We start from the raw sequence: 14,893 nt of genomic DNA on the forward strand, positions 1-14,893 counted from the left end.
GAAAGAAAAAAAAAAATTCCAAATTTGGATCAATCTGAGCACCAACTATATCCCTTTTAGAGGATCGATCACCTCCACTAGCAGATCCCTTCGTGTCACCCTGTCAAAAAATTACAACTTATTGCCTGAATCAGTAATGAACAAAATAAGGAACAACAGTAATTCCGGCAAGAAATTGGCTCAAATACCTCCAACTAAGAAACCACAATTATTCCCCAAAATCAACCGGGCAAAATAGAAAAGAAAAGAAAAAAAATGGTGTCAGTTTAAATTCATAATGATTATGCAAAGTAACAGAAAATCAGACAGTGGCTATTACAATAAATGGCTTCAGAGAATTGAGTTCTTAAAATGTTTAGAAATCGTGATTCTGAACATATGCAGAACCAATACAAAATCAAAGATAGAAGAACAGGTCTGGAGAGCAGAGAGATAAAAGAACATTTAATCAGTTTGTGAATGAAACTATGATCGCAAGAACAATTGAATCAGTTTACAATTGAAAGCAATTGAAATCAGAAAATACCAGAGTGATACAATCTCTCTCTAAAACGTCAACACTATCGAACTTCTTAACCGCGTTCCTCAATACCTCTTGAATCACCAAGTCCCACCGACAGTTAACGGAGGATGAGTTATCCGATGGAGAAGCTGAGGCCGAGTTCATATAATCATCGAACTTCTTAACCGCGTTCCTCAACACCTGCTGAATCACCGACGGATGATGAGTTATCCGATGAGAAGTTGAGGCTGAGTCATCATTGTTGCTGTGGCACCGACAGAGTACAGAATCAGAAACCCTAGAGAGAGAGTGAGGGCTTGATGAGAGAGAGTATGAGTGCAAAGATGATCGTCTCAATCGGGAGGAGATTTTAGGGTTTTGGAAGGCGATTTTGTGGAGGTTTGGATCGGAGCGAGGGGATGGAGAAGGGAATGTTGGCGGAGAGTCGACTCCATGAGAGAGAGATTAGAGAGAGAAAACGGTGAAGGACTGTTATGAATGTAGGAATAAGGATGATTTTCAGAGAGAGGCCAAGCTCAGCAGTGAGTCCCAGCCGAGTAATTTCACACTGGGTATGAAGGAGAAAAAAGAACATGAGGGAGAGAGAGATAAAGAAAGAATGGGGTGGGTGAGAACAGAGAAGGAAGAAGGATAAAGATAGAAGGGAGGGGAGACGTGGGCAAGCGGGAAGGTGAGAAAAGAGAGATAAAGATAGAATAGAGGGGAGACGTGGGTAAGTAGGAAGCCCATTCTTTGGGCGAGAAATAAGTGTAGATATATATAGATATATATATATATATATATTTAAGGGGGTCATCTTCGCCATCTATCTAAATAGACAAATGAATCATAACCATTGAAATGTCTTAGTAGGATAATTGTCTTTAACATATTTTCAAAAATCGTTCTGTTTTATTATATAGACTAGCGTGTGCCCGTGCCTGAAGGCACGGTGTAAATAATGTTAGAATTAGAATATAATTGTAATTCAAACACTATTTAAATTTAGTTTTTAATTTGATAAAATCACAAATTTATTATAAAATTTTAGAATTCTCACAAAATTTCTGACGAAAACTGGCTTTTACTTATATAATATATAGCTAGATAGATAGATGTGCCTGACATACATACAATTTCCACGAACATACATACAATATTACTTTTACTTATATAATTATATGGAAATTGTACAAATGCCTATAATGTCCTAGTGTTTTACGGGCATACATACATTGTATGGAAATATGTATAAAATATATTAAACAAAAAAGATAAAATTAAAAAAATAAACAAATAGAGAGAAAAATAAAAAAATAAAAAGAAAAGAGAGATGAATGAGGGATCATGGAATCATGGAAGGATGGGTGAGAAAAGGAAAAAGTAAGAGAGAGAGAGAAGCGAGAAAGCAAAAAATGTATATGTAGGATATTTTTTTAGGAAACATATCTCAGACATTGTTTTATAATTTGAACAGATCTAAGCTATCCAAATGTCCTAATAAAACAAAAATATGTTGAAGATTTAAAAACCGTCTTGCTTTACAAAAATATGTTAAAGATTATATGAGGTTTAAATTTATGAAGTCTACTAGGTATTCAATATATTTATAAAAAAAAAATTAACTGTTCAAATTCATTTAATTTGTGGACTATAAAATTCATTAATTTAATCTCCACTACACACAGTAAAATCTGGTTCTTAATTTTGGGATTACAAACTTTTCCATATAATATGAATAAAAATAAATAAATAAAAAGGAGAAAATAAAAAAAGAATAAACAAATAGAGAGAAAATAAAAATGAGAGAAAATAAAAAAAAATAAAAAGAAAAGGGGGAGGAAGGTAGGATCATGGAAGGATGGGTGAGAAAAGGAAAAAGTAAGAGAGAGAAGCGGGAATATAGAAAATGTACATGTAGGATATTTTTTGAAAAATATATCTCAACCGTTGTTTTATAATTTGAATAGATCTTGTTAGGTTTTATTTCTTGGCAATCCCGTTTGACAAAACTCCTTTGAGTTGTAATTTTTTTCGCTTTTTTATTTCAGTGAGGCTATGAGTTGTTAGATGCGAATCCAACCCGAATCAAGCATTTCAGAGAAGTTTGTGATGATAAAGCTTTCAAGATTGCCACTTCGCTGATTATGACGGGGATCGAGCTGCCCGGTCAGCTCGCGGGGGTCCAGGGGGCAGCGCCCCTTGGCGGGTCCGGGGCAGCGCCACGGCGGGGTTGAGGGGCAGCGCCCCCGAAGCAAAATGCAAAAATGCATTCAAAGTTGCCTGTCCGAGCATGTTATTTTTTTTTCCAGTTTTCCAATTTTGGCCTGTCCGCTCGAGCGGGTAAAGGGACGCTCAAGCGTGAATTGGAAGTTCTCAGCATCTCTGCAGTCGCCTGTAAAAATACTGGAAGGTGTGATTGTACGCTCGAGCGGATTCTCCTACGCTCGAGCGCATCTCAGTTTGTTCGCACGCAGTTTTTGGTCAGTCCGCTCGAGCGGGCTGTGTTGAGCTCGAGCGGAAATCGCGGGACAGATTCTATAAATTCGCGTATTGGGTCAGATTTTGACGTGAACTTCTCCAGATCTTCTTTTTGGTTTCTAGGATTTATATCTGGGGATACTTTGGGAGTTTTCTTTGATGTTTTTATTGAGTATTCAACTCATGATCTAAAGAGAGTACATCAAAGGTTTGTTTGTTATACACAAAAGAGAGAGTTATTCTTCAGTTGTGGATTCTGAAGAATTCGAGCCTGAAGCTTTGGTGGAATCCGGAGTGGCTCATCAAAAAGACAATTCCGTGGTGAAGATGGGGTTGGAAGAGGCACATAAAGGTTGGTTCAATTAGGCGTTGTGGATTCGCTAGGTAATTGAGAGTATACCTGTGTAATTCCTTTAATTCTTCTTAGTGGATTGTCTTGTGGCTGTTGCCCGTGGTTTTTTGATCACAGTTGGAGGTGTCCAATTGTGGTTTTTTCCACGTTAAATCGCTGTGTCTCTTTGTCTTGATTGTTTGATTGTTTGATTGGGATTGTTATATTCTGCTTAAAATTGATACATAATCACAAATCAACATCTAGGGGATTTCTAGATTTTTCAGATCTAAACCGTTCAAATGTCCTAGTAGGACAAATGTGTGTAAGACAAATTCAAAAACCATCCTGTTTTATGATATACATATATATATATATATATATATATATATATATATATATATTTAATAACTTCCCTTCATTTCTCCTTAATTTTGTAAGTAGAGATTTGCGATAAACTTATCCGCCCACAAAAAAAATAATTTAATAGAAAATTTATGTTTTGACAAAAATAGCATTAGTACGTCATAAATTTTGAATTCAAAATCTCACATTGGCACTCTAGTGCCCTTTTTTCATGACTATTTAAGCTTTGTTTAGTATGTGTTAAAATAGAACATGTTATTTTAGTATATTATTCTATTTAAATTATAATCATTTCATTTGAATCATATCATATCTTTATCATATCATTTCAAACACAATTCATATTTAATGTTTTTTTGTAAGAAAACATAAAGTATAATAATCTAGCATTTTCCAAACAATCCATTAGACTTCAAACCCCGTAAATTTAATAGTGACTTGTTAGAGCGTCTTCATTGCTTCATCAAATTTGATAAAAAGTTTGATCTGATATGATGCACTCTAACGATAAAGAGTAAATTTTCATCAATTCTGTCAGTCATCATGGCCCAGAGTAAATTTTCATTAAATTTTTTTACAAAATTTCTAATTCATTCCAAAACTCGGTTGACACGTAGGTCATTTGGCCGATAGTTTAGCTGGTCATCCACTAATGGACACTTGCAAAATTTGATAAAAAAAAAATAAAAGCTCTCTTGATTTGATGAAATTTCATTTGACGTCAATGTGATGAAACGGTCAAAGTACCGTTTTCACCAATTTTTTTTTATCAAATTTAAAGATGAAACATTTGATGAAAGATTGAATATGACATTGCCAAAAAAAAACTATTAAAGTGAAGAGAAAATTACAAATGGACGAGACAGTCACAAAATAATTATACTACAAATAAAAATCTTTTTTGATACAATTGTGACACAAAAAGAATTGTACCGACTATATGAATGCATTTACACCATAATTTTTTTGTCGCTAAATGGTCTTTTGGGAAGTGAGTTATAATTCACTTCCCAAATTATAATCCACTTTCCTCTTTTACAAAAAAATTAATTATAATCAGTTTTTAATCAAAAAATTAATTATAATCATTTTTCCAAAATAACCCTAATTCATTGATATGCAATTTTTCCTAAAATAAATGGTAAAAGCAAAAAATTATTAATTGATTTTAAGGCATTACATAGTGATAACTCAGGCCAATTACAAATTTTTATACCTCCTCATATTCTTTAATTATCCAACAAAAAAAAAAAAATCATAAATCCAACTCTCTCTACGAATTAGAATTCTGTGCAACACCAACCAATAACTTGTGGATAAAAGCAGCCTCACTTATCGTAACCAAATCAATTCAGCATCCCTTGCATCATCACTCAGTTTAGACTTACAAACATATAGAGAGAGAGAGAGAGAGAGAGAGAGAGGTGGATAGCAGCAGCGTGATGGCGGCGACGGAGATTAATGGAGGAGGAGAAAAATGGAAAGCACACATAGCAATGGCAATGGTACAGGTCTCCTATGGAGGATACCATGTCATTACCAAAGTAGCTCTCAACGTTGGCGTCAATCAATTCGTCTTCTGCGTCTTCCGTGGCATCCTTGCCCTTTCTATTCTCTCTCCTCTTGCCTTTTTTGGCGAAAGGTCAGCCCCTCTCCCTCTCTCTCTCTCTCTTGCTTTTCGATTCGTTTTCTTCTGCTAATTTTCCCCTAAAACATGTTAACTTCTCGATATGTGATCAAATAGTTGGAAATAAATCAAAACCAAAATCTTAAGAATATAACAACAGTTAAACAGACAAGACCAGACTCCTTTAAATTAAGCAGTTTTTTGTGATAAAATATATATATATATATATATATATATATATATATATATATGAATGTGATTTTTCATGAAAATAATTTGTGACCTTTGAATTATACTTAGAATAAAACACTACACACTAATTAAGGTAATTTAAGAGTCATAAATCTTTCACGATCATTTTCATAAATTTTTTTTCATTCCTAACATTTCTCTGTGATTAGGTGGTCTTTCATACACAAACAAAACAATCTGAGTTTAAAGGACCAATCATCTTTCAGCAATATCTTATCTGCATATATATATATATAGGCCCCGTTTGTTTCCAGAGATGGAATTGAGGGGATTGATAGTGAGGGGATTAATAGTGAGGGGATTGTTAGTGAGGGTCGTTTGTTTCCAGAGATAGAATGGAGGGGATTGATAGTGAGGGGATTAATAATGAGGGGATTGTTAGTGAGGGGATTGATAGTGAGGGGATTAGTAGTGAGGGGATTGATAGTGAGGGGATTAGTAGTGAGGAATTGTTAAATTATTTTTATATAAAATAATAAAACAAATAAAAAAATATAAAAAATTAAAAATTATATTTTAAAAAAAATTTCCAATATATAAAAAATAAAAAAAATAAAAAAATTTCTAATCCCCTCACTATTTTTCTAATACCATCTCTACCTCCTCACTATGAATCCCCTCCCCAAGGGTATTAGTAATACTAAGGTATTAGTAATACCCTCCCTATCTCTCAAAACAAACAAGGTATTAGTAATACCAAGGTATTAGTTAGTCCCAAGGTATTAATAGTCCCAAGGCTATCTCTCAAAACAAACACCCCATATACTAATCCCAAGGTACTAGTAATCCTAATCCCCTTGCTATAACCCAAAACAAACGGGACCATAGATCCCGTTTGTTTCCAGAGATGGAATGGAAGGGATTGATAGTGAGGAGATTAATAGTGAGGGGATTGTTAGTGAGGGTCGTTTGTTTTTAGAGATAGAATGGAGGGGATTGATAGTGAGGGGATTAATAATGAGGGGATTGTTAGTGAGGGGATTGATAGTGAGGGGATTAGTAGTGAGGGGATTGATAGTGAGGGGATTAGTAGTGAGGAATTGTTAAATTATTTATATATAAAATAATAAAACAAATATAAAAATATAAAAAATTAAAAATTATATTTAAAAAAAAATTTCCAATATATAAAAAATAAAAAAAATAAAAAAATTTCTAATCCTCTCACTATTTTTCTAATACCATCTCTACCTCCTCACTATGAATCCCCTCCCCAAGGGTATTAGTAATACCAAGGTATTAGTAATACCCTCCCTATCTCTCAAAACAAACAAGGTATTAGTAATACCAAGGTATTAGTTAGTCCCAAGGTATTAATAGTCCCAAGGCTATCTCTCAAAACAAACACCCCATATACTAATCCTAAGGTACTAGTAATCCTAATCCCCTTGCTATAACCCAAAACAAACGGGGCCATAACGTGTTCTTCTGACTCTGTATTTTTATGGGGGAGCAAGAAGACTTCCCCACTTGTGAAGTGGCTAATTAAGCTCTATGTTTTTTGGTCAGAGATTGGGCTCTCTTTGTGTGTAGGCTTAAAAAAATTGAATCCCAGTTAGTTTGATTATTATCAGTTGATAGATATGAGTTTTTTTTAACTTGTTTAAAAATAAAAAGTGAAAAGTAGGTAAAATGGGTGCAGGATTAGACCGAAGACAAATGGGACTTGAATTTTTGTGATGTTGAATATTCTTCCACTAACCCAGACCAAAACGATAGGGTCTGGACTCTGGCGTTGGAAATAGTGTTGAATTTTCATCTTTTCGTTTGTTTGAAATAATCTAAATAAATATATTTTTTAATTTTTTATAAAATATAATTTAAATATAAATTAAATTGATAGAGATGTGATATGACTTAAATAAGATGATATGACTTAAATAGGATAATAATTTTTTGAGTTTTAACTTTTTAAAGTTCTGACAAACAAGACCTCAATCTCTTAGGCTTCACATGGAATAAATTATTTTAATAATTTTTTGATTTTTTAATTAAAATATACGGTAAAAAAATTAGTATATTTGAAATAATTTTTTGATTTTTTATATAAAAAAATGTAAAAAGTAGAGAAAAAGAAAATCTTTAATTTTTTGCTATAGGCGCTGTTTGGGAACTTGTTTTTTGGGATTTTTTTTTTCACTAAAAGACAAATTGGTTAAAAAAACAAAAAATAAAATAAATCCAAACAAAATATCACATCAAACCCCATAATCATTTCACTTTTTCTCTCACAAACATCACATTCAACTACAAAAAAACTAAACTATCTTCTCAAACACAAAAAAAAATTTCTCAAATAATATTTACAACTAAAAAAATTTATATAAAAACCCACTTCCTAAACATCTACATAGATTATTGATTTTTTAATTTCTTTTAAGTAATTTTTTAACTTCTAAACTAAAACAGTGAGTTACGTCATATATCCAATTCAAACAAATAGCCTTAGGGTTGGTTTGGGAAGTAGGTTGGTTTTTTAGCTTTTTGACTTTACTATTTTGGTATTGGGCTAAAAAGTCTAGTTGTCTCGTTTGAGAAGGATTTTTTTTCGCTTTTTTGACTTTTTGTGAGAGAAAGAATGTAAAAGCATCTCCAACGGTTCACCAAATTTTTCACCAAATCTGAGTAAAAAAAAGATTATTTTCTCAATCTGATATAGACTGTTCCAATGGTTGTCATCAAAGTAGGGGTAGACCAGTTAGTGTATTTTTTTTTTTACATCTTTGAACCTTTTGACCTGTTTGAACTAACCTATTTGCAAGGGAAACGGTCGACCAGTTGGTCTCCCCCAACGGTCACACACAGTAAATTGGTGAAATCTTCCCCCTGTTCTCACTTTGATGAAAAATTTGATGAATTCTTGTTTTGATACCAATTTGATGAAACCATTGGAGCTGCAAAAAGTAACTTTTTCACAAAATTTCAAATCTGATGTAAGGTTTGGTTAAGCGTTGGAGATGGTCTAATGATTATAGGTTGGATGTGCTGTTTTGTCTTATTAGACTAAAAAATTTATTTTATCTTTTTGTGACTAAAGTAACTCCAAACCTAACCCAATCCTTCATCCCAAACGAAGCCCAATTATTTTAGCTGCATCTTACAACAAAGCTCATGCTGGGCTTTGCAATTTAACGGGGACTTCATATCTACAAAGCCCAACCTCAACATTGGGCTTATATTATTATTCCAAACTCATTTCTAAACGAAAATGTAATTCCCAATTTTGTGAACTTTACAAAATTACACCTGGTCGATATAAAGTTATATTTCATTCATATTTATTTTTATTTTTTTCTTTCTCTTTGTTCTTTTAATTTTTTTTTCAAATTCATGAACCAAATACAGCCTTAAGCATCTATGAATGGTTCATGAATTTAAAAAGTTATTTGAAAAGAAATTTTTTTTTAAAAAAATAGGTAAAATGTGAATCTAATATGACTATGTTTCACCTACATGTCATTTGTATTTTTTCTTTTCTTTTTCTTTTTCAAATCTCTCTTTAAATTTATTAACCAAACATAGTCTTGAAAAATTTAGAGAACTAATTTAAGAAAATTTTGATTTAAAAAATCAGTTAACTCATAAAAAAAATGTTGGAAATTTTAAAAAAAATTCAATGCTTTTTACATTCATAATAATATAAAGATACATACAACATAGTATATACATGAAATTTTACATCAAACAACTATGAAATGATAAAAGGTCTTGATATAAGTGTGTGTCATTAAGGCACATGTTAAGATTAAATTAATTGTATTTTTTTTATTGCACTTAATTTTATATACAACCCTTTTAAAAATGAAAAACAAGATTAAGTGAAAGAGTGTATATATATATATTTATATAGATAAATAATATTAAAAATTATATATGGGCACGGTGGGCTAGAATTTAGAAACCTAAATTTTAGGTGCAGCCTAAAAATTAAACAACTCCAAAAAAAAAAAAAAAAAAAAAAAACTAATCTTGCTTCCAAAATTTTTGTTTCAGAATTTTATATATATAAATAATATCAAAAATTATATATGGGTGAGGTGGGCTAGAATTTAGAAACCTAAATTTCAAGTGCGGCCTAAAAATTAAACAACTTCCAAAAAAAAAAAAAAAAAAAAAAAATCCATTTTGGTTCTAAAGGCCAAAATTTTATGTTTCAGATTTATATATATATATATATATATATGTATATAAATAATATTAAAAATTATATATGGGCGAGGTGGGTTAGAATTTAGAAACTAAATTTCAAGTCCAGCCTAAAAATTAAACACCTCCAAAAAATACTAATCCAGTTTGGTTCTATTGACCAAAATTTTATGTTTTAGAATTTATATATATTTATATAGATAAATAATATTAAAAATTATATATGGGCGAGGTGTGCTAGAATTTAGAAACCTAAATTTCAAGTCCAGCATAAAAATTAAACACTTCAAGAAAAAACTAATCGAGTTTGGTTCTATAGGCCAAAATGTTTACGTTTCTACAAAAAATTTCATAATTTTTTTTTTTTGAAAGAATGAAAATTAGTTTGATAAAAATAAATATAAAAAATATAATGTAAAATTTTTAAAAATTATTTTCGGTCTCCCATAAGATAAAATTATATAAAAATGATAGGTATTTTTTTTAAATTTCTTTCACAAAACTAATTTTTAATTTTTTAGATAATCAAACCAAACATGGACAATCCTTAAGCCTTGAGAAATTTAGGTTTGGCTGGTTAGAGGGCAAGCCAATAGGCCAAAGCCCACTTGTACAAATTAATAAATCTTATAAATTTTTTATTTTTCTTACTAACAAATATATCATGCAATAATGATATTTTAAAATTTGAAATAGTACTTCCTACAATAGTGTAATTGACGTGTGTAAAATTCATAGGTTTATATAGCATTAGTCATATCAAAACTCAAAATTACAAAATCACCATCTTAGAAACAAACAAAAAAAAAAAAAGGGTTCCTCCCTCCGTTTTCTATCTGCAATATCAAAAAAGTAGATTAGTTTGACAAGACTTGTATAATCTAGTCCATCACTTTATTATTTTTAGCTCTCCATTTGTTTTTTATTTTTGAATTTAAAATATTCTCTACCTACCAAGCAAATGCACACAATCTCTCCCATATCCGACCTTCACAGCTTTTGATTCACTCCCTTTTTTTCCGGGGTGACGATTGAGACCCCTCTAATCACTACTTCATCATTCCACACACACATGATGGGTGGTGATTGAAAGAGAAAGAAAAAAGAAAAAAAAAATGGCGAATCAAGTAAAGAGGGGGTCAAGGGGTAGGAAAAAAAAGAAGGTCCAAGTCATTATTGTTTTTCAATATTATTTTTCAAGTCAAAGGGTGGGAAAAAAAAAGCTGGTACCCAATAATACAATATTATTTTTCATTAAAATCACAATAAATTTCAATTTAAAAATACTAAGGTGTCGTTTGGTTAACACTTACGTTTTTAATTTTCTGTTTATATTTATAAAAATTTTAAAAATTCAAATAAAAACTTGTTTGGTAAATTTTTGATTTATAAATCAGTGGTCTCAGTTTATAAATTTGACCAAAAAAATGTAAACTCAAAAAATGTGTTTTCGTTTTCAGTTTTGAGTTTTTTTATTTTTACCACCCAATACTAGACACCACCTGCCACCATTTTCCACCACCGTCTTCGATCATTACCACCCATCCCCCACCACCACCTGCCACCACCACTCACCACCCACCACCTGCTACCACCACCCACCCCTCACCGCTGCCGCCGCCACCACCACCACCACTACCACCATCACCTGCCATCCATCGGCCACCACCCACCACCCGCCACTACCATCCACCGCCTGCCACCACCATCCGCCTCCTACCCGCCACCACCACTCACCACCCACTTGCCACCACCACACGCTACCACCACCCACTCGCTATCACCCGCCACCGTCACCCACCCACTCACCACTACCACCACCACCCGCCATCCGCCACCCATTTGCCACCACCACCCGCCACCGCCCATTCGCTACCACCCACCACCCGCTACCGTCACCTACCCACCCACCCACTCACCACCACCACTCGCCACCTACCCGCCATCCGCCACCCACTTGCCACCACCACCCGCCACCGCCCACTCGCTACCACCCACCACCCGCTACCGTCACCCACCCACCCACCACCACCTCATTATTGTTTTTCAATATTATTTTTCAAGTCAAGGGTGGAAAAAAAAAGCCGGTACCCAATAATACAATATTATTTTTCATTAAAATCACAATAAATCTCAATTTTAAAATAAACACTTCCGTTTTTAATTTTCTGTTTATATTTACAAAAATTTAAAAAAATCAAATAAAAACTTGTTTGGTAAATTTTTGATTTATAAATCAGTGGTCTCAGTTTATAAATTTGGTCAAAAAATGTAAACTCAAAAAATATGTTTTCGTTTTGAGTTTTGAGTTTTTTTTTTTTTTTTACCACCCAACACTAGCCACCACCCGCCATCATTTTCCACCACCATCTTCGGCCACCACTACCCATCTCCCACCACCACCTGCCATCACCACCCACCACCCGCCACCACCACCACCCACCTGTCACCACCACCCACCCTTCGCCACCACCACCACCACCTGCCATCCATCGGCTACCACCCACCACCCGCCACTACCATCCACCGCCTGCCACCACCACCCGCCACCTACCCGCCACCACCACTCACCACCCACCTGCCACCACCATCCGCCGCCACCACCCACCACCACCCACCACCACCACCACCACCACCCACTCGCTATAACCCGCCACCGTCACCACCCACCCACCCACCACAACCACCCGCCACCACCCACCACTACCCGCCATTCGCCACCCACACCCACCACCCGCCACCACCACCACCATCATCACCACCACCACACACTTGCTACCACCCACTACCCGCTACCGTTACCCACCCACCCACCCACCATCACCACCCGCCACCACCCGCCACCGCCTGCCATCCGCCACCCATCTGCCACCACCACCCACCACCACTACCACCACCACCACCCACTTGCTATCACCCACCACCCGCCATCGTCACCCTCCCACCCACCACCACCACCCGTCACCACCTAGCGCCACCCGCTATCTACTACCCACCTGCCACCACCACCCGCCACCACCACCACCACCACCCACTTGTTACCACCCGCCACCGTCACCCACCCACCCACCACCACCACCCGCTACCCACTACCCACCGTCACCACTTTTCACTACCGTATTCCGTCGCCACTTGCCACCATTTGCTATTTCTCACTCTTTTTTATATTTTTAAATTTTTTTTAAACATTTTGTCAATTACCAAACGCGTTTGTAGTTTATGTTTTTCTAAAAATAAACAAAAATCAGTTTATAAAATTTTTGTAAATATAAACTGAAAACGTAAACGTTACCAAACAGACCCAAACAACCAAATTCATCATCCCCTGCATCATGGCTCAACTCAATTTATGCAAATATAGAGAGTAGTTGCACATACTAGAGTGAGAGAGAAATAAAGGGGTGTGTAAACCACCGTGTGATGGCGGCGCCAGAAAGTGGTGGAAGCGGAGGCAGTGGCGGAGGAGGAATATGGAAAGCACACGTAGCAATGGGAATAGTACAGTTTTCAATAGCAGGATACAATGTGGTCACAAAAGTAGCTCTCAATGTTGGTGTCAATCAATTAGTCTTCTGCTCCTACCGCGATATCCTTGCTTTTCTATTCTCTCTCCTCTCGCCTTTTTTCGTGAAAGGTCAGTCCCCCTCCCCCTCTCTCTCCTTTTTTTTTTTTTGAGAAAAATAATAATGCAATTTTTATAAAAAGAAAATAAGTAGAATACGAAACAAAGAAAAAAAAAAAAAACTTAAAAAGCCCAAACAAATAAATTCTGCACAAATTATAAAAAGGGGTAAAAATATAGTCACGATTTGGAAAAATCATCAATTTTCTTGAAAGTGTGATTTGGAGAAATAAGATGTGCGTCAAGCTAAAAGTCATACGTGTCATTGCCATCGTCTTTATTGTCGTTGTGGCTCAAACTCCATCGTTTTTGTTGCTGTTATTGCGAACGTCGATGACCAAAGCTCAAGAACATCCACAACGGTTAAGGAAAAGGGTTAAGCAAAAAAAAAGGGATCATCATGGATGTCAAAGATCTAAAAATCTACGAAGTATATAAAGGGAAAAATACGCTTTATCAGAATTGAAGAGAAACTCTCAAACCCCTCTTCTTAACTGGGAGGAAGAGGGGCGCCGCATCGACGCCTGGGTGCGGTGAAAAATGGGCAAAGGTTTCCTCGTTTTTCTGGACGAGCGCGGGTAAAGAAGCTAGTCCAAGACTATAGGTTTAGGATAGCCACTTAGAACATAGGAACTTTAACTGGTAAGACGATGGAATTGGTAGATGTTATGATTAGGAGGAGAGTTTATGTAGCTTGCATACAAGAAACTAAGTGGATGGGAGAGAAAGCTAGGGAAATTGAGGATACTGGTTTTAAACTTTATTATAGTGGTAAGGATAGACGCAGGAATGGGGTAGGAATCATAATTGCCAAAGGTCTTGTAGAAAGTGTGGTGGCGGTCACTAGGAAAGGAGATAGGATTATGTTAGTTAAACTAGTTATTGGAGGGAATATAGTGAACATTATTAGCGCTTACGCCCCTCAAGTAGGGTTAGATGATCAGACTAAGAGGGATTTTTAGGAGCAAATGGATGAGATCTTACAGGAGATACCCGTAGGAGAGAACCTGGTTATAGGTGGAGATTTTAATGGCCATGTGGGCATAGATAAAGTAGGTTATGAAGGGGTGCATGGTGGATATGGTTTTGGTGACAGAAATGAGGCTGGAGAGAGAATCTTAGATTTTGCGTTGGCTTCTGACCTGGTGGTGGCTAATACTATGTATAAGAAGAGGGAGGAGCATTTGATAACCTTTAAGAGTGGATTAGTTAAGAGCCAAATAGATTATTTCTTAGTGAGAAAAGTGGACTGCCTAAAATGCAATGATTGTAAGGTGATTCCTGGAGAGAGTCTGGTCTCTCAACATAGGATTTTGGTACTAGATTTATGTTTTAGAGGGCAATACCAAGCTAGGAAGGATGGTGGGCGTCGTAGGACGAGATGGTGGGATTTAAAAGGGGATAAACTAGAAATATTTAAGAATCGAATGGATAAGGAAGGTACTTGGGACTTGGAATGTGATGCTAACACTATGTGGAATTCGATGACCAATTATATGAGGAGAATCTCAAGGGAAGTGCTTGGAGAGTCGAAAGGAACGAGACCTAGCTCTAGGGAAACTTGGT

General features: G+C 35.3%; 1 protein-coding gene across 1 annotated transcript in view; it reads left to right on the top strand.

Moving 5' to 3' along the window:
- The first annotated feature begins 4,848 nt into the window (after positions 1 to 4,848).
- LOC114294742 (WAT1-related protein At4g19185) overlaps positions 4,849 to 14,893 on the top strand; it is a 30,544-nt gene continuing 20,499 nt past the window's right edge. The window contains 1 exon segment of the mRNA XM_028238902.2: positions 4,849 to 5,322. Within this exon segment, the coding sequence (XP_028094703.2) occupies positions 5,123 to 5,322 (200 nt within the window). The 5' untranslated portion in view covers positions 4,849 to 5,122.

The sequence above is a fragment of the Camellia sinensis genome, chromosome 13 (genome assembly GCF_055761805.1).
Source record: "Camellia sinensis isolate YWXY chromosome 13, ASM5576180v1, whole genome shotgun sequence".
Lineage (NCBI taxonomy): Eukaryota > Viridiplantae > Streptophyta > Magnoliopsida > Ericales > Theaceae > Camellia > Camellia sinensis.